Raw genomic sequence first — 20,877 nt, forward strand, 5'->3', positions numbered from 1 at the left:
TTTGTGTCTTCTAGTTTTCTGTACACCTTCCGTGACAGGGGGTCATGCGGCCCCCCTGGACATCGGCCAGTCCACCCCTGTATGCACATCTGTAGGGTCTATGGCCAGTCCACCCCTGTATGCACATCTTATAATAGTTTAGACCAGGCATCAGCAACCTTCGGCACTCCAGCTGCTGTCAAACTGCAACTCCCAGCATGCAGACATGCTCGGCTGCTCTTCTAGCTCCCATAGAAGTAAATGAAGCATTCTGGGAGTTAGGGTTGTTAGTTTCTGAACAGCTGGAGTTCCAGAGGTTGCTGATCCCTGGTTTAGTCTCTAGCCCCCTAATGACTGGGGGTGCGATTCATGATTACAGTGTGATTCACGCAATCTCCCTTCTTCTCTTCCAGCTGATTGACTACAGAGTGGAGTTCAGTAAATGGTGGCTCACAGAATTCAAGACCATCAAGTTCCCTTCGCAGGGCACCATCTTCGACTGCTACATCGACCCGGAGACCAAGAAATTTGAGCCGTGGTCGAAACTTATCCCCAAGTTTGAGTTTGATCCAGACATGCCCTTACAGGTCTGTTCCCTATACATTTTTTTTTCTGCATTCACATCCAAAGCTGCATCACATACTTGCTGATGGGAACCGTTATAATACATGCACACGTCCAGGATTCATGTGCGGAGAATCCGCACTGAAATCCGCAGGTGTTCGCAGGCAAATCCATGCGGTCAATCCGCATCAATTGGTGTGGATTAGGTGCAGATTTTCCGCATGCGGATTTTACTAAGTGAATGGAGAAAATCCAGTTAGGAAAAATAAAATAAATTGACATGCTGCAGATTTTAAAATACCCACCGAAAAAATCCACATTGTGTGCATTGAGAATTTAAAATTACTCATAGAATACAATGTACGCGACCTACGGTGTGGATTTTCCGCACTCAATCCTGATCGTGTGCATTTAGTCTTAGGCCTCTTTCACATGGGCGTTACGTTTTGGCTCAGGATGCGTCCCTGGTGAATTGCGGAAAACCCGCGCAAGTAGGTACGCAATTTCAGTCAGTTTTAACAGCGATTGCATTCTGTTGTTCAGTTTTTATTGCGTGGGTGCAATGCGTTTTGCACGCACATGATAAAAAACGGAATGTGGTACCCAGACCCAAACTTCTTCACTGAAGTTCAGGTTTGGGTTCGGTGTTGTGTAGATGTAATTATTTTCCCTTATAACATGGTTATAAGGGAAAATAATAGCATTCTTAATACAGAATGCTAAGTAAAATAGGGCTGGAGGGGTTAAAATTTTTATTTTATTTTTACTCACCTTAATCCACTTGTTCGTGCAGCCCGGCTTCTCTTCTGTCTTCATCTGTGGTGATGTCACAGCGCTCATCACATGGTCCATCACATGATCCATTACCATGGTGATGTACCGTGTGATGAGCGCAGTGACGTCACCACAGGTCCTTTTCCTTCTGCACAGCAAAGAAGAAGACAGAATAGAAGCTGGGCTGCGCAAATTTACTTAACATTCTGTTTTAAGAATGCTATTATTTTCCCTTATAACCATGTTATAAGGGAAAATAATAATAATCGGCTACCCATCCCGATCGTTTCCTAGCAACCGTGTGTGAAAATCGCACCGCATCCGCACTTGCTTGCGGATGCTTGAGATTTTCACGCAGCCCCATTCACTTCTATGGGGCCTGCGTTGCGTGATAAACGCACAAAATAGAGCTTGCTGCGATTTTCATTCAACGCACAAGTGATGTGTGAAAATCACTGCTCATGTGCACAGCCCCATAGAAATGAATGGGTCCGGATTCAGTGCGGGTGCAATGCGTTCACCTCGTGCATTGCACCCGCGCGGAAATATCGCCCGTGTGAAAGAGGCCTTAAGGTTAGGGCTACATTGCAACTTTTTTGGATTGATTGATTTTGAATGCAACCTTGTGGACTGCAGCAGTCATTCAATAGTCAAAACTTTAAATCAATCAATCGTGCTATAAAAAGTTGCAGTGTGACCCAGGCCTAAATCTGCACCACATACTTGCTCATTGGAATAGTTAAATCTGCAACTGATTGCATTTTTGCTGCATTCACATCCAAAACTGCCCCACATACTTCCTGATTGGAGTGGTCAAATCTGTAATTAACTGCACACCCCCAATCAATCAATATTATGTAGGACCACGGTGCTTGGGCAAGCACTGCAGTCTCTTCATGGGCCTGTGACGTGTCGTCCATCGGTCACACGGCCTAGGCATATCTCTGACCCATGCAAGAGAAGGGGATTGAGCTGCAATACCAATCACTGCCACTATACAATACACGGTGCTGTACTCAGTATGCAGTGAAGAGCCTGCAGTACCACCACAGCCGCTTTTATCTGTGGAGGTGCTAGGTGTCTGACCCCCACTGATCTGATATCCTAAGGGCCCTATTATACGGGCAGATAGAGCAGACCATTGTTAGGAGGGAATCGTTCCCTCTCGTTAATCGCCTGCTCGCTAGAGGAGGAGACCACTGCTATTACATCTCAGTATAGAGATGGGTGATCACTAATGCCATCACTTGCCCCTACACTGTCTCATTGTTTGCCGGCAGCAGAGCGCCTATTACACAGAGCAATCTGCTGTCGGCAAACCAGGATTTTTTTAACATGTTAAAAGATCCCGATAACCTGATGAGCGAACGTTTGGTTGTTCATCGGGTAACCGGCGGCAGTATTAGGCTAGGTCTACACGACGACATTTGGTCGCACCAATGTCGCGCAACAAGTTTTATAATGATAGTCTATGGTGTCGCACTGCGACATGCTGCGACTGCGACAGTCGCAAAAAATCCATTCGAGATGGATTTTTCTGTGAATGTCGCGTTGCAGTTGCAGCATGTCGCAGTGCGACACCATAGACTATCATTATAAAACTTGTTGCGCGACATTGGTTCAACAAAATATTGCGCAACAAATGTTGCAGTGTAGTTGTGCCCTATCTGTCGTGCGACTTATTGTCGTCGTGTAGACCTAGTCTTACACCGCCAGATGATCGCTAACAAGCGTTAATACTAACTCTCGTTAGCGGTCAACTTAACGATAATCTACCCGTTATTAGGTCCTCAGTACCTAAGTCCTGGTAAAGCCCTTTAATTAGGATTTCTGCACACACTTCATTACACTACAGCAGAGCATGCTCCACACAGACACTGAATCAGCAGGGAGCGACAGTGAAATGTGAGCATCTGCAAGCCGAGAGCTAACCTGCAGCCAGCGGAAATATAAATGCAGCTCTGAATGTGACTGTAGCATACAAGGAAGGAAAGAGCATTGCTGTTGAGTATGAGCACTCTGCCAGGTAACCCCGGCCTCAGCTCTGCTGCACATTATTCTCAATGGGGTGAGTGATTTGGAAATCTGATTGTATATAGAAAACAGAGAGGCCAGCGCACAATACAGCTTCGTCTCGCTTCTATCATGCTGCAGGCCGACTAACTGCTGCTGAAAGCGAGACGATGAAACGCCAGATTCAGACACATGACTATTGTGTGCGGAGCAGAGAGCTGATAGATCTATCTCCCCAACCTCCACTGTCTGCACAGCGCCCTGTCACAGACGTGCCTTCTTCTTGTCTAGATGCAGAGTGGCTGGGATTTTATGTCTATATCCCCTCATTTCTCATGTCTCATTCACACTATAGAATAGGCGATCAAAGATGGCCGCTGCACCACTAGAAGCATGTGACCTGTGTGGGGTGTCCTGTGTGTAGAGCAGCGGGTGCCCGCTGCCAGGGAAGCCACAAGGAACAATTCCAATAATAAATGGAGCATTCTAAACTGCACCTATTACATTCACCCCAAGACCAAGTGTTCATTTACTAACACCATTACAGGTCTGCTCCATTCACATCTAAAGCTGCATTCCCAGTGTCAAAAACCATGCCTACAACAAGAGCATCCAAACGCCTTTTAAAGAGGTCATCTAGTGTAAAGCTCTTCAGTTTTCTGAAGTATTTTGTGCTTTGTTCCTCACCATTCAAGAACTCTGCTTGCTGTCAGTGCATTCTTAGCTTTAGGCAGGGCACTGCTTAAAGAGACCGGCTGTGTATGGAGACTTTTTAGCAGTGTCTACCTGGGGAAGATAACTATCTCACTAGCGCCACCTTCTGGAAGTGGCTTCCTATGAGTCAAAAGGAAAACTGGAAAAAAAATATATATTTTGACCGCTTTTTCTGGTGCTTGCTTGGAAGGATTCAGACCCAAGTCATCGGACAGATAAGGGGTTAACTTTTATTTGCAGAGTATTCAACGTGTTTCGAGGGCTAGATTACCCTCTTCTTCAGGACTGTATACACTTATGATACCTTGATGTCTCCTGTCCTTTTTCACTGCTCCTTTACAGACAGTTCCTATTAGTCAAAGTCTAATAACAAGCCGTGGGACATGACAAGCGAAAGTAGCCAGGCTTAAAATACATCCGCAGAGAGCTGTTTTGGGTGCTTGCCCTTCATCAGTACTGCATCCAAGGCTTCACACACCCTGTCAGCCAGAATCCTACTCCGTACTGATGAGGGGCAATAACCCCTATTTTCCCTTGTCATGTTCCAAGGCTTGTAAAAAAGTTGGACTTTGACTCACAGGAAGCCACTTCCACAAGGTGGCGCAAGTGAGATAGTTCTCTTTCCGTGGGAGACACCTCTTTCCATATTCCGTACTTACAACCTCAAAGCTGCACTTTTTACACTTTGTATCTCCTGATTTTTCAGGCTTGTTTGGTTCACACCACTGAGACTATCAGAGTCCGCTACTTCATGGACAAACTTCTGGAGAACAAGAGGCCTGTAATGCTGGTGGGAAACGCAGGCACTGGGAAGTCCGTACTGGTGGGAGAGAAGTTATCATCTCTGGACCCTGATGAGTATCTAATCAAGAATGTTCCCTTCAACTACTACACCACGTCCGCCATGCTGCAAGGTAATGTCTGCGCTGTACCCCAATACCACTAGATCATTTATTGTATTTTGACCCAAAGTGCCAGCCAGTCCTCTACCCTTTTTTTTTTTACAAATCAGATCATTTTTTTTAATTATAGGCTATGTACACCTTTGGAGGCAATGTTTGTTTATGATTGTATTTTACTTATCTTTCGCTGAAAATTGTTTTTTCTATAGGTCTTAATTAAAAATATTGAGCCGTTCTGTCACAAAGGCTTAACTATTTCTAGCTGTGTGATTGGTCCTTTCACTTTCACTTTGTGCCGGCCATCTAATAAACCTTATCTCTAAACTACTGAGAGGTCATAAAAACGCATTAAAGCCACATTCTTATCAGTAAGATAAGAACTGAGCTATAATGAGTGTTTATAATGTCAGAGATCAGAGATAAGGAGCCCGTCATGTCGGGTATATAAAGCAAATGCTTTATATAAATATAGTAACATAGTACATAAGGCCGAAAAAATACATTTGTCCATCCAGTTCGGCCTGTCATCCTGCAAGTTGATCCAGAGGAAGGCAAAAAAAACCTGTGAGGTAGAAGCCAATTTTCCTCACTTTAGGGGAATAAAAATTCCTTCCCGACTCCAATCAGGCATCAGAATAACTCCCTGGATCAGCGACCCCTCTCTAGTAGCTATAGCCTGTAATATTATTACACTCCAGAAATACATCCAGGCCCCTCCTGAACTCCTTTATTGTACTCACCATCACCACCTCCTCAGGCAGAGAGCTCCATAGTCTCACTGCTCTTACCGTAAAGAATCCTCTTCTATGTTTGTGTACAAACCTTCTTTCCTCTAGACGCAGAGGATGTCCCCTCGTCACAGTCCTGGGGATAAATAGAAGATGGGATAGATCTCTGTACTGACCCTTGATATATTTATACATATTAATTAGATCTCCCCTCAGTCGTATTTTTTCTAAAGTGAATAACCCTAATTTTGATAATCTTTCAGGGTACTGTAGTTGCCCCATTCCAGTTATTACTTTAGTTGCCCTCCTCTGCACCCTCTCCAGCTCTGCTATGTCTGCTTTGTTCACTGGAGCCCAGAACTGTACACAGTACTCCATGTGTGGTCTGACTAGTGATTTGTAAAGTGGTAGGACTATGTTCTCATCACGGGCATCTATGCCCCTTTTGATGCAACCCATTATCTTATTTGCCTTGGCAGCAGCTGCCTGACACTGTTTTTTGCAGCTTAGTTTGCTGTTTATTAAAATCCCTAGATCCTTTTCCATGTCAGTGTTACCAAGTGTTTTACCATTTAATAAGTACGGGTGACTTGCATTATTCCTTCCCATGTGCATAACTTTACATTTGTCAGTGTTAAACCTCATCTGCCACTTATCTGCCCAAGCCTCCAATCTATCCAGATCACTCTTTAGTAGTATACTGTCCTCTGTAGTATATATACAGTATACTGTCCTCTGTAGTATATATACAGTATACTGTCCTCTGTAGTATATACAGTATACTGTCCTCTGTAGTATATATACAGTATACTGCCCTCTGTAGTATATATACAGTATACTGTCCTCTGTAGTATATACAGTATACTGTCCTCTGTAGTGTATATACAGTATACTGTCCTCTGTAGTATATATACACAGTATACTGTCCTCTGTAGTATATATACAGTATACTGCCCTCTGTAGTGTATATACAGTATACTGTCCTCTGTAGTATATATACACAGTATACTGTCCTCTGTAGTGTATATACAGTATACTGTCCTCTGTAGTATATATACACAGTATACTGTCCTCTGTAGTATATATACAGTATACTGTCCTCTTCAGTGTTAATTACTTTACACAGTTTAGTGTCATCTGCACAAATTGATATTTTACTATGCAAGCCTTCTACAAGATCATTAATAAATATATTGAAGAGAATAGGGCCCAATACTGACCCCTGAGGTACTCCACTAGTGACAGTGACCCAATCTGAGTATTTACCATTAATAACCACTCTCTGTTTTCTATCACTGAGCCAGTTACTTACCCACATACAGACGTTTTCTCCTAGTCCGAGCATTCTCATTTTATATACTAACCTTTTATGTGGTACAGTGTCAAATGCTTTGGAGAAGTCCAGATACACGACATCCATTGATTCGCCGCTGTCAAGTCTAGAACTTACCTCCTCATAGAAACTGATTAAATTAGTCTGACATGACCGATCCCTCATGAAGCCATGCTGATATGGCGTTATTTGCTTATTTCCGTTAAGATGCTCTAACATAGCATCTCTCAGAAAACCTTCAAACAGTTTACCCACAACAGATGTTAAACTTACCGGCCTATAGTTTCCAGGCTCTGTTTTTGGACCCTTTTTGAATATTGGCACCACATTTGCCATGCGCCAATCCTGTGGGACATTCCCTGTCAGTATAGAATCTGCAAATATCAGAAATAAGGGTCTGGCTATGACATTACTTAGGATACCTTAGGATACAGGGGTGTATGCCATCCGGTCCTGGCGTTTTGTCTATTTTAATCTTTTTAAGTCGCTGTTGCACTTCTTCCTGGGTCAGACAGGACACTTTTAATGGGGAATTTATTTCAACATTCGGCATGTCATCTGACAGTTTATTTTCCTCAGTGAATACATTGGAGAAAAAAATATTTAACAGCTTTGCTTTCTCCTCGTCGCTCTCTGCGACTCCCCCCTCATTAATATATAAAAAAAAAATACAGTGAATATAAATCAACATTGCTCTTAAAGGCAATGAATCCCCATTATAACTAAAATAAGTAGATATAACTATTTAAACTTATGAAAAAGCACAACAGTCAGCTCTCCAGATGACGGAAAAGACAGAAAATACACAGGCTGCTACTAGAGCATCTCAACTCTGTACAGAAAAAAGGACTCCATACTTTTAATAAAGACCAATTGAAAAAGTGATTTTTAGCTCAAAATGAGTACAATGGAATCATAAAGAAAATGCCCCAAAAGTGTCCATAGCCTTTAAACATTTTTTCAATAAATCTACAAACACATTTTATCTTCAAATATATTCCCTTCTCCATTCGAAGCACAACATTCACTCTGTTAACAAATTTAGAAGTGGCAGACGGGCTGGGTTGAATCTAATACCGAGCAGTTGAAATATAAGAGTCTGTTGTCACGAGGGTGTCACGACCTATCGCTGACCCTGTTGTGCCTGGGATCAGAAGGTTGCAGCGGGTGGCTACTCGCTCGGTTTCAAGAGATCGCTCCATGACCTGGTGGTGTGAATGGATTCCGGTCCAGGTTTTCCTGCTTTGGTTTGCGATCCTTTTTGTCACATTTAGGAATCTGTAGCTTTTGCTTTCAGCTGTTCTTTGTCAGCCGCTCCCAGCTACTATATATTCTCCCTTTCTGCTTCCCATGTTGCCAGATATAGACCTTCTTTCCAGATATTCTATTCTGACTTCTGGTGGAGTTGGAGTTGCTGTAGAGGTGTTGGAACTGGTGCTGTCGGATCTCCGGTTCTCTCCTGTTTGTTCTCTCCCTTCGAGGATTGTTTGTGTTGTTTGTAATTTCCCTGTTGTTACCCTAAGTGTCAGTGGTGAGGGCTAGTGCTCCCACCTCCCTACTCACTACCTAGGGCTTATTTCAGGGTAAGCCAGGGACGAGGCACGTGATCGGCGTACGGGTAAGCAACCCGTCTAGGGACATCAGGGCAGCCAGGTGCCAGTGCTAGGTGAGTTAGGGGTCACCACCTTAGTGAAAGGGTTCTCCCCTTCCCTCCCCTCTGCGTCGCACGTCTGTTATCTGCCATATCAGACGTGATATCTGTATTCTTAAATTTGTGATCAGTTCCCAGACACAAGATCCTAAAATACATAATATACATGTTTTAGGTCCAAAGGGAACATGTATCCGATTAGCATCCCAAGTAGTACTCGGGACTCCTGTCTAAAATTCAGATAGTCGTGGACACTCCCACATCATGTGGTGTGACAAATGTTAGGCCTCACAAACCAACAATCTGGGCGTAAGAGCTAGAACTTCATTCCATGATCCACAGGTACTACCACCTTCCCTGTAGAATCACTAAGTAGATGTTTATAAATCACAGATATAAGACTTTTCGTATTTCCCTGAGACAGTGGGGCACAAAGCACATTAAGTATTTGCGCCTGTTTTTAGTTTAAAAAAATGCTGTTTTAGACAATCTTAGGGTTCATTCACACGTACGTAGTGTATTGCGGATTCCATTCACATGTCCATAGTGTATTGCAGATCCGCAATACACCCGGCCGGCACCCCCCATAGAACTGCCTATTCTTGTCCGCAATTGCGGACAAGAATAGGACACGTTCTATTTTTGTGCGGAGCCGCGGCCTGGAAGTTCGGGGCCGAAGCCCGGAAGTTTGGCCCCGCTCTTCGGAAATGCGGATGCGAAGAGCACATAGTGTGCGCTCCCTATCTCTTCCAGCCCCATAGAGAATAAATAGGTCCGCACCCTTTCCCGATATTGTGGAACGGATGCAGACCCATTTGCGGACGTGTGAATGGACCCTTATTTTTTTTAGCTGCATTTAATACTGAAATTGTGCTTTTACACCACGTTCACCTATTTTGATCATTTAGACTAATTCAGAAGTTGTACATTTTCTAACCTTTGCAACTTTTTTTTACAACCTATATATGTAGGTTCGCCTTTTATTGCTCCTGAATTTGGTGCAAAACAGTCCAATTTCTGCTCCACTCCAGGCTGGCGTACTGTTAGAGTAGTGAAGTGCGACTTTTTTTTTGCATTAAAAGTCTCACTTTTCCGGAGATGTGACTTTTCCCCACAAAGTTGCGACTTTTTTCATGTGGAAATAAATTAGACCAGTCTAAGTAAATATGAACCTGTCGTACTGGAAATCAACCACCAGAGGTCAGACTAATACCAATATGGTCTAATTCATCAACGGCTATGCCACTTTTAATAAATACTCGGCAAGACAGACAAATGAAATACACTTGACTAATTTTACGCCTTGATAAATGTGCCCCCCCGTCCTTCTGTATCTGATGTAAATATACCACTCCCTTCTCCCATGGGGAGAACCCCTCCAGATGGAATATTTCTGTCAGGTTAGGGTTACACCACAATGGAGTTGCTTGAGTAAAACCTTCAACTTGTAGTAAGTCTCTGAAACTGCGCCACACCCTGCACAGCCAGGAGAGTCGGAAGCAGTTAGACCACCTGTCAGGACCCTTTACCCTGTAATATGGGACTCTAGCTCCACTGTGGGACCCACGCTAGGAAGCTGGCACCACCCCTTTAAATGTTGTATTTCAGAAGCTATTAAATAAAGCCAGGGGTTCTGGATGGAAAGTCTGCCTGAATCTGATCCTCTCAGGGATCTACACCGGGGAGTTGTGTAGGACTCACCATTTTAAGGAGATTACTTCTTCCCACCGCCGTCATGGGTGACTTGCACCAGGTATTGATTTTGCCTACAAAACTAAGCAGAAGTGGGTCAGCATTTCCCGGGATCAGAGGATTTATTAATGCCTACACCTGTAATTGCACAGCGGATAATGAGAAGTCAGGAGGCACAAGTTCCAGTGGAAGAAGGATTGATGGTGAGGACTGACCTAGTACCAAAGTCTGCAATAAGGGGGAGAAAGGATATTTTGAAATCCCCAACATGAACTAGCATATCGTCCGCGTATAGAGACACGTACTCCTCGCACACCCCTGCAGGAAAACCGAGGAGATGCAGAGAGGACCTAATTAAACACGTTAGTGACTCAATAGCAAAAGAGGAGAGGCGGGAGAGGACAACCTTGTCGAGTACCCCTCTCCTGTCTGAAGTGCTGCCATTAGCCCAGATCCTAGCTACGGGAAGCAGATATAATAGTTCCACACAGGAGAGAAAGACATTCCCAAAGCCCATGACCCTCAACACTGCCCATAGATATTGCCATTCACCGACCTTAGATGCATCTAGTGAGTGGATTGCCCGAAAACCAGTAGTCTCAGAATATTAATAGTCTCCTTACGTTGACCGAGGTAGATTTATCGAGCATAAAGCCGGCTTGGTCCTCATGTATAATGGGTAGAACTTTGGCTAAAGTCTTAACATCCGGTGTGAATAAAGAGAGAGGTCGATAAGAGTCGGGGAGTGTCGGGTCTTTCCCGGGCTTGTGCAGTACATCAGTGATCGCCCCGCTTAGGGAATCTGCAATACTCTCTCCTTTAAAGCCTCAATAAACACCATCAATAGTTAAGGTAACAAAATATCTTTAGATTTTTTTAAAAACTCCACGAGGAGTCTATCCACACCAGGGGCTTTTTCATTAGGGGACCTTTTGAGCTTCAGTGTCATTATCCTGTACCCCAAGTGTCATTGTCATTATCCTGTACCCCAAGTGTCATTGTCATTATCCTGTACCCCGAGTGTCAGTGTCATTATCCTGTACCCCAAGTGTCAGTGTCATTATCCTGTACCCCGAGTGTCAGCGTCATTATCCTGTACCCCAAGTGTCAGTGTCATTATCCTGTACCCCAAGTGTCAGTGTCATTATCCTGTACCCCAAGTGTCAGCGTCATTATCCTGTACCCCAAGTGTCAGTGTCATTATCCTGTACGCCAAGTGTCAGTGTCATTATCCTGTACCCCAAGTGTCAGTGTCATTATCCCGTACCCCAAGTGTCAGTGTCATTATCCTGTACCCCAAGTCTCAGTGTCATTATCCTGTACCCCAAGTGTCAGTGTCATTATCCCGTACCCCAAGTGTCGGTGTCATTATCCCGTACCCCAAGTGTCAGTGTCCTTATCCTGTACCCCAAGTGCCAGTGTCCTTATCCTGTACCCCAAGTGCCAGTGTCCTTATCCTGTACCCCAAGTGCCAGTGTCATTATCCTGTACCCCAAATCTCAGTGTCCTTATCCTGTACCCCAAGTCTCAGTGTCATTATCCCGTGCCCCAAGTGTCAGTGTCATTATCCTTTAGTGTCATTATGTTTTACCACCAATCTCAGGGTCTCTTCCGGTACCCTAGTTCACATATACACTAAAATGACAATATAGGCTTTAAGTCCTGCTCCCCCCCCCCCCCCCCTTCACACGAGTGACAGCTCGGCTTCTAAGGCTTCTTCATTAAGTGATTTGTTCCTCATTTCAACTCTTTGCACAAATGTAGGTTAAGGTCCCGAATGAGGAGCACACCACATCCTCAGCTCACAGCGGGCACCAGGTATCTGCTTAGTCTGTGCTTTTTGCTTCATTCTGCAGATCTGAAACTTAGCCGCAATATTCTTTATGAGCCCCTGGCAGACATACCACTGCCTTAATTTGGAGCGCGCTCATGTTACTGTCTGGAAGAACATCACACACTCGAGAGGCAAAGAAAACCTGAACTTCACAAAAAATCATAATTACATTCAATTTGCTCAACAAACAGCAAAAACCGAGACACAGTTCATTAAAAGCAGAATCTCATGAGTCCAACAAGTCACCGGTCTCCTGTCTTAATTCACAGCTCTGAGGAAAGGTCAAAATCTACACGTGGAATATGTTTTTCATCTCATTTGGTTCATGTTCTTCTTATCAGCTATTCACTGTTATATTCAGAAGAATGTTTAATGTTAAAACTACAAGATTCAACCAGAATATGACTACTATAATACTGCCTCCTATGTACAAGAATATAACTACTATAATACTGTCTCCTATGTACAATAATATAACTACTATAATACTGCCTCCTATGTACAAGAATATAACTACTATAATACTGTCTCCTATGTACAATAATATAAATACTATAATACTGCTCCTATGTACAAGAATATAACTACTATAATACTGCCTCCTATGTACAAGAATATAACTACTATAATACTGCCTCCTATGTACAAGAATATAACTACTATAATACTGCTCCTATGTACAAGAATATAACTACTATAATACTGCTCCTATGTACAAGAATATAACTACTATAATACTGCTCCTATGTACAAGAATATAACTACTATAATACTGTTCCTATGTACAAGAATATAACTACTATAATACTTCCTCCTATGTACAAGAATATAACTACTATAATACTGCTCCTATGTACAAGAATATAACTACTATAATACTGCTCCTATGTACAAGAATATAACTACTATAATACTGCCCCCTATGTACAAGAATATAACTACTATAATACTGCTCCTATGTACAATAATATAACTACTATAATACTGCTCCTATGTAGAAGATTATAACTACTATAATACTGCTCCTATGTACAATAATATAACTACTATAATACTGCTCCTATGTACAATAATATAACTACTATAATACTGCTCCTATGTACAAGAATATAACTACTATAATACTGCTCCTATGTACAAGAATATAACTACTATAATACTGCCTTCTATGTACAAGAATATAACTACTATAATACTGCTCCTATGTACAAGAATATAACTACTTTAATAGTGCCTCCTATGTACAAGAATATAACTACTATAATACTGCCTCCTATGTACAAGAATATAACTACTATAATACTGCTTCTATGTACAAGAATATAACTACTATAATACTGCTCCTTTGTATAAGAATATAACTACTATAATACTGCTCCTATGTACAAGAATATAACTACTATAATACTGCCTCCTATGTACAAGAATATAACTACTATAATACTGCTCCTATGTACAAGACTATAACTACTATAATACTGCTCCTATGTACAAAAATATAACTACTATAATACTGCTCCTATGTACAAGAATATAACTACTATAATACTGCTCCTATGTACAAGAATATAACTACTATAATACTGCTCCTATGTACAAGAATATAACTACTATAATACTGCCTCCTATGTACAAGAATATAACTCTATAATACTGCTCCTATGTACAATAATATAACTACAATAATACTGCTCCTATGTAGAAGATTATAACTACTATAATACTGCTCCTATGTACAATAATATAACTACTATAATACTGCTCCTATGTACAAGAATGTAACTACTATAATAGTGCCTCCTATGTACAAGAATATAACTACTATAATACTGCCTCCTATGTACAAGAATATAACTACTATAATACTGCTCCTATGTACAAGAATATAACTACTATAATACTGCCTCCTATGTACAAGAATATAACACTATAATACTGCTCCTATGTACAATAATATAACTACAATAATACTGCTCCTATGTAGAAGATTATAACTACTATCATACTGCTCCTATGTACAATAATATAACTACTATAATACTGCTCCTATGTACAATAATATAACTACTATAATACTGCTCCTATGTACAAGAATGTAACTACTATAATAGTGCCTCCTATGTACAAGAATATAACTACTATAATACTGCCTCCTATGTACAAGAATATAACTACTATAATACTGCCTCCTATGTACAAGAATATAACTACTATAATACTGCTTCTATGTACAAGAATATAACTACTATATTACTGCTCCTATGTACAAGAATATAACTACTATAATACTGCTCCTATATACAAGAATATAACTACTATAATACTGCTCCTATGTACAAGAATATAACTACTATAATACTGCTTCCTATGTACAAGAATATAACTACTATAATACTGCTCCTATGTACAAGAATATAACTACTATAATACTGCCTCCTATGTACAAGAATATAACTACTATAATACTGCTTCTATGTACAAGAATATAACTACTATAATACTGCCTCCTATGTACAAGAATATAACTACTATAATACTGCTCCTATGTACAGTAATATAACTACTATAATACTGTTCCTATGTACAAGAATATAACTACTATAATAATGCTCCTATGTACAGTAATATAACTACTATAATACTGTTCCTATGTACAAGAATATAACTACTATAATACTGCTCCTATGTAAAAGAATATAACGATGAGTATTAGGCAGTATTACATACTTTTGCAGTAAGTTAATTATTTTCTATTATAAATATATTCTTGGATTTTGTACCGTTTTTTAGGAGAAATTATATCATTAATATTATTTTAGATTCGCTCTGCGTTTGTGTCCAGACTCCATCATTATAAGATCGTACTATAGTGATCTGGTTCTATCATCACTTTGTCTCCCTGTCCAGGCTCCAGACTTCCTGTACATGTAACACGGAGCGATGCCCTGTGTGGTATATACCGTATATCTAACGTCTTACAATATCTTCCTCTCCAGCCATCCTAGAGAAGCCATTGGAGAAGAAATCCGGTCGGAACTACGGGCCCCCGGGAACCAAGAAACTTATCTACTTTATTGATGATATGAACATGCCGGAGGTGGACACGTATGGCACCGTGCAGCCGCACACGCTGATCCGACAACACATGGACTACGGCCACTGGTAATCAGCAATGTGCTGGTAATAACATTCAGTCTGCTCTGACTGCTCACAGCTGATGCACTGTTACAATGTATTACTGCAGACAGTCTACAAGCAGGAGCATGCCGCACTGTTTTGTCCTAGACTGCGGACACATTATACAGGGAGACATTATAACAAACTCATCAGCTGTGTCAATGAATGCATCATCATTAGCACAATCCTCTCTCCTGTCCTGATAGTCTGTTACAGTTTGTCAGTGCAGGTAAAATACATCAGTCTGGATTTTGGCTGTTGCGTTCTCAGATGATTGGGTAGACTTGATTCCGTACAACATAAAGTACCTTATTTTTCACTCTATAAGACGCACCTGCTCGTTAGATACACCTAGGTTTTAGAGGAGGAAAATAAGAAAAATCTATTTTTCACCAGACCCCCAATGTTAATAAGACCCCCAATCAGACCTCAGATCAGACCCCCAATCAGACCTCAGATCAGACCCCCAATCAGACCTCAGATCAGACATCCAATGTTAATAAGACCCCCAATCAGACCTCAGATTAGACCCCCAATGTTAATAAGACCCCCAATCATACCTCAGATCAGACACCCAATGTTAATAAGACCTCAGATCAGACACCCAATGTTAAAAAGACCCCCAATCAGACCTCAGATCAGACATCCAGTGTTAATAAGACCGCCAATCAGACCTCAGATCAGACATCCAGTGTTAATAAGACCGCCAATCAGACCTCAGATCAGACACCCAATGTTAATAAGACCCCCAATCAGACCTCAGATCAGACACCCAATGTTAATAAGACTCCCAATCAGACCTTAGATCAGACACCCAATGTTAATAAGACTCCCAATCAGACCTTAGATCAGACACCCAATGTTAATAAGACCCCCAAACAGACCTCAGATCAGACATCCAATGTTAATAAGACCCCCAATCAGACCTCAGATCAGACACCCAATGTTAATAAGACCCCCAAACAGACCTCAGATCAGACATCCAATGTTAATAAGACACCCAATGTTAATAAGACCCAATTCAGGCCTCAGCTCAGACCCCCAGTGTGAAAAAGACTCCCATTTAGACCTCAGATCAGAACCCCAATGGGAATGGCCCCCATTCAGACCTCAGTTCAGACCCCATACTCACAGTAGACAAAAAATAATATCAACTTACCTCTCCTGCTCCAGATTCCGCTGCTCCTGAGATCCAGCTGCTGCTGTGCAGTGACCTGTGCGCAGGTCACAGCACAGTGTGCGGAGCTCTACAGGAGAAGTCCAGGAAGCGGTGAGTACAGAGCCAGCACGGGGAGCGCTACAGTCACCGATCCCCGGTCCTCCTGTACTAATGGGCGGGTGTATCAGTATTTGGCCCATAAGATGCATTGAAATTTCCCCCACACACACTTTCGAGGGAAAAATGCGTTTGTAAGGCGAAAAATAAGTTCTCTTATATGTAGGGATGAGCGAATCGACTTCGGATGAAACATCTGAAGTCAATTCGCATAAAACTTTGTTCCAATACTGTACGGAGCAGGAGCTCCACACAGTATTAGAATGTATTGGAACCTTGGAACCGAACCCGAGTTCGGGAAATGTTTTTTTTACAATACAAATTAATTTATGAAGTTATTATGCAAGACTTCACAAAGTAATAACTTCTGCTCATCAGAGCCAATACATTCTCATACTGTATGGAGCTCCTGCAACACAAAGTTTCATGCGAATCGTCTTTGAATGTTTCATCCGAAGTCGATTCGCTCATCCCTAATTCTAAGGTTGTTGATCCCGCAAACTCTTTCCGTAAACCGCACTAAAGTGTTTCACTTTCATTGTAGGTACGACCGGACCAAGCTGGCCATGAAAGAGATAATGAACGTCCAGTACGTGTCCTGTATGAACCCCACCTCCGGCAGCTTCACCATCAACCCCCGGCTGCAGGTCAGATACTGCATCCTGCTGATCCACAGCTAGATATAGGGGTTAAATCTGTGGGGTCCAACTGCTGGGACCCCCACTGATCATAAGAACAGGGGTTCTCTGTCCCCCATTTATTGGAGCGATGGTCGATAAGGCACATCAAAAGGCCATTAATGTTTATGGGATTGGTGGAGATAGCTGAGCGCCGTTCTCTTCTGTCAGGATCAGAACATGATGGGAAGTGTAGTGCTGTATGCCTTTGTAAGACTTCATCACAGGATTAGATACTGCAGCTCAGCAGACAGTATCACACAGGATAGGATTAGATACACAGCTCAGCATGCAGTATCACACAGGACAGGATTAGATACACAGCTCAGCAGACAGTATCACACAGGATAGGATTAGATACACAGCTCAGCAGACAGTATCACACAGGATAGGATTAGATACACAGCTCAGCAGACAGTATCACACAGGATAGGATTAGATGCACAGTTCAGCAGGCAGTATCACACAGGATAGGATTAGATACACAGCTCAGCAGACAGTATCACAGGATAGGATTAGATACACAGCTCAGCAGACAGTATCACACAGGATAGGATTAGATACACAGCTCAGCAGGCAGTATCACACAGGATAGGATTAGATACACAGCTCAGCAGACAGTATCACACAGGGTAGGATTAGATACACAGCTCAGCAGACAGTATCACACAGGATAGGATTAGATATACAGCTCAGCAGGCAGTATCACACAGGAGAGGATTAGATACACAGCTCAGCAGACAGTATCACACAGGATAGGATTAGATACACAGCTCAGCAGACAGTATCACACATGATAGGATTAGATACACAGCTCTGCATGCAGTATAACACAGGATAGGATTAGATACACAGCTCAGCAGACAGTATCACACAGGATAGGATTAGATACACAGCTCAGCAGACAGTATCACACAGGATAGGATTAGATACACAGCTCAGCAGGCTGTATCACACAGGATGGGATTAGATACACAGCTCAGAAGACAGTATCACACAGGATAGGATTAGATACACAGCTCAGCAGGCAGTATCACACAGGATAGGATTAGATACACGGCTCAGCAGACAGTATCACACAGGATAGGATTAGATACACAGCTCAGCAGACAGTATCACACAGGATAGGATTAGATACACAGCTTAGCAGGCTGTATCACACAGGATGGGATTAGATACATGGCTCACTAGACAGTATCACATATGATAGGATTAGATACACAGCTCAGTAGGCAGTATCACACAGGATAGGATTAGATACACAGCTCAGCAGACTGTATCACACAGGATAGGATTAGATACACAGCTCAGCAGACTGTATCACACAAGATAGGATTAGATACACAGCTCAGCAGACAGTATCACACAGGATAGGATTAGATACACAGCTCAGCAGACAGTATCACACAGGATAGGATTAGATACACAGCTTAGCAGGCTGTATCACACAGGATGGGATTAGATACATGGCTCACTAGACAGTATCACATATGATAGGATTAGATACACAGCTCAGTAGGCAGTATCACACAATATAAATGTTGAGTCTTTTATGTCACTTCTTATCTAATATGAAGCATTGTGTTTGTCTCCCTGCAGAGACATTTCAGTGTGTTTGCGCTGTCCTTCCCTGGCACGGATGCCCTCTCTACCATCTACAGCACCATCCTGACTCAACACTTGAAGGTGGGCAACTTCCCTGCCGCCCTGCAGAAGAGCACGCAGCAGCTGATCAGCCTGGCGCTGTCCCTGCACCAGAAAGTCACCTCCACCTTCCTGCCCACCGCCATCAAGTTCCACTACATCTTCAACCTGCGAGACCTGTCCAACATCTTCCAGGTGAGCCTTGTGTCCTCGGAGCCTCCATCCTCTCTTTCCAGCGAGGCCAAAAAATGAGGAGTTGAGGTCTTACATGATACCATGTGTGATGGGGTGGGCACAGACACTACATGGAAACTGATTAGGGAGGTCTGGGCATCTAGAGATAAAATTCAGCTTCATAGATAATGAGGGATGAACAGAGACAAAAAAAATGTCATTTCCATTTTCTAGATCTCTGGTTCAGTGCTCTCATTAAGAGAAACAGAGAGTATTGCAGGTTTGATACCTTTTAACCCCTTCCCGACCAGCGCCGTAATAGCACGGTGCTGTGGGAAGTGACTTCCCGACCAGCGCCGTAGTACTACGGTGCGCTGATCGGGCGGGTGCAGGAGCTGTTTTCGCCCGTTCCGCTGCAAGGGACCAGCTGTTCCCATTAGCCGGACCCCTACTGTATGCGATGGCATCAGTGAAAACACAGATGCCGGCGCAATAAACCTCACTATGCCGCGGTCAGCGCTGACCGCGGGGTGTGTGGACAGAGGGATCTCCCTCCCCTTTCCCATTGGGTCCCCACGCTGCTGTGACGGGGACCCGATGGCAGGGAAGGCAGCCCGATGCTAGTCACAGGCATCGTGGCTGCCTTCCGTGACAGCCCCCTGGATCTCACAGGCAGGAAGCTGTAACCCTGGGTTCACACCTGAGCGTTCGTGATGGAGCGCTCTGTATGCGCGATTGTACCGGCGTTTGCAATCGCACATACAGAGACAAGCGAACGCCCATTGTCGCGCGTTCCCGAAAGTCTATGTATGGGAACGCGCGATAAGACGCCCCAAAGAAGCTCATGTACTTCTTGGGGCGTCGGGCGTTTTACAGTGCCACATTTTGTCTAAAACTGGCCCTGGGTGGAAGCTGTCCCATTTGAGGTATGTAGACCGATCAATAGGTTTTCAATACAGGGATATCTGTATTGAGCCGTCTTGAAGTTTTATGGTGGTGATCAAAAAGCTGACTTCTGTGTGTGAATAGTTGAGGGTCAGGTTTATGGTGGGATGGAATTTGTTGAATTGTTCATGAAATTTTATCAGTTCATGTTCAGAGTCGGTCCAGATTATTAGGATGTCATCAATGAAATGGAAGTAGGCCAAGGGTTTTTTGAGGCAGGATGCCAAAAATTGGATTTTTTGTACTCACCGTAAAATCCTTTTCTCGTAGTAGGCATTGGGGGACACAGCACCACGGGTATATGTCCAACTACCACTAGGAGGCACTAGACACAAAAAGTGTTGGCTCCTCCCAGGTGGGCTATACCCTCTCCACAGGCACGAGGCTATTCAGTTTGTACCAAAAGCAGTAGGAGAGAGAAGAAAAGCAAGGAACCAACAACTCCCGTACCGGGAAAGATCAAGAGACCAGCCCGGAGAAGCGGAAGAAAAAACATAGGGAGGGATCTGTGTCCCCCAATGCCTACTACGAGAAAAGGATTTTACGGTGAGTACAAAAAATCCAATTTTCTCGTGCATGGCATTGGGGGACACAGCACCATGGGACGTCCCAAAGCAGTCCCTGAGGGAGGGAAAAGAAGAGACGCGCCACCGGTTGGGCATACAGGTGCAGGAGAACCATGTGACCCAACGGGAAAAAACACGAGATGGGCAAGAGGTTCCATAACAAGGAAGAAACCTCAGAAGAAGCAGGGAAGACTGCCAGCACCCCAGGACAAATGACTGGAAGAAAATCCCAAA

General features: G+C 43.0%; 1 protein-coding gene across 1 annotated transcript in view; it reads left to right on the forward strand.

The window, feature by feature from the left end:
- Nucleotides 1–20,877, forward strand: part of DNAH9 (dynein axonemal heavy chain 9) — a 170,562-nt gene that overhangs the window by 90,276 nt on the left and 59,409 nt on the right. The window contains exons 36-40 of the mRNA XM_044296589.1: nucleotides 393–566; nucleotides 4,751–4,958; nucleotides 15,181–15,346; nucleotides 17,182–17,284; nucleotides 18,914–19,153. Coding sequence (XP_044152524.1) covers nucleotides 393–566; nucleotides 4,751–4,958; nucleotides 15,181–15,346; nucleotides 17,182–17,284; nucleotides 18,914–19,153 — 891 coding nt within the window. The remainder of the gene's footprint in view (nucleotides 1–392; nucleotides 567–4,750; nucleotides 4,959–15,180; nucleotides 15,347–17,181; nucleotides 17,285–18,913; nucleotides 19,154–20,877) is intronic.

This window comes from Bufo gargarizans, chromosome 6 (genome assembly GCF_014858855.1).
Source record: "Bufo gargarizans isolate SCDJY-AF-19 chromosome 6, ASM1485885v1, whole genome shotgun sequence".
NCBI lineage: Eukaryota > Metazoa > Chordata > Amphibia > Anura > Bufonidae > Bufo > Bufo gargarizans.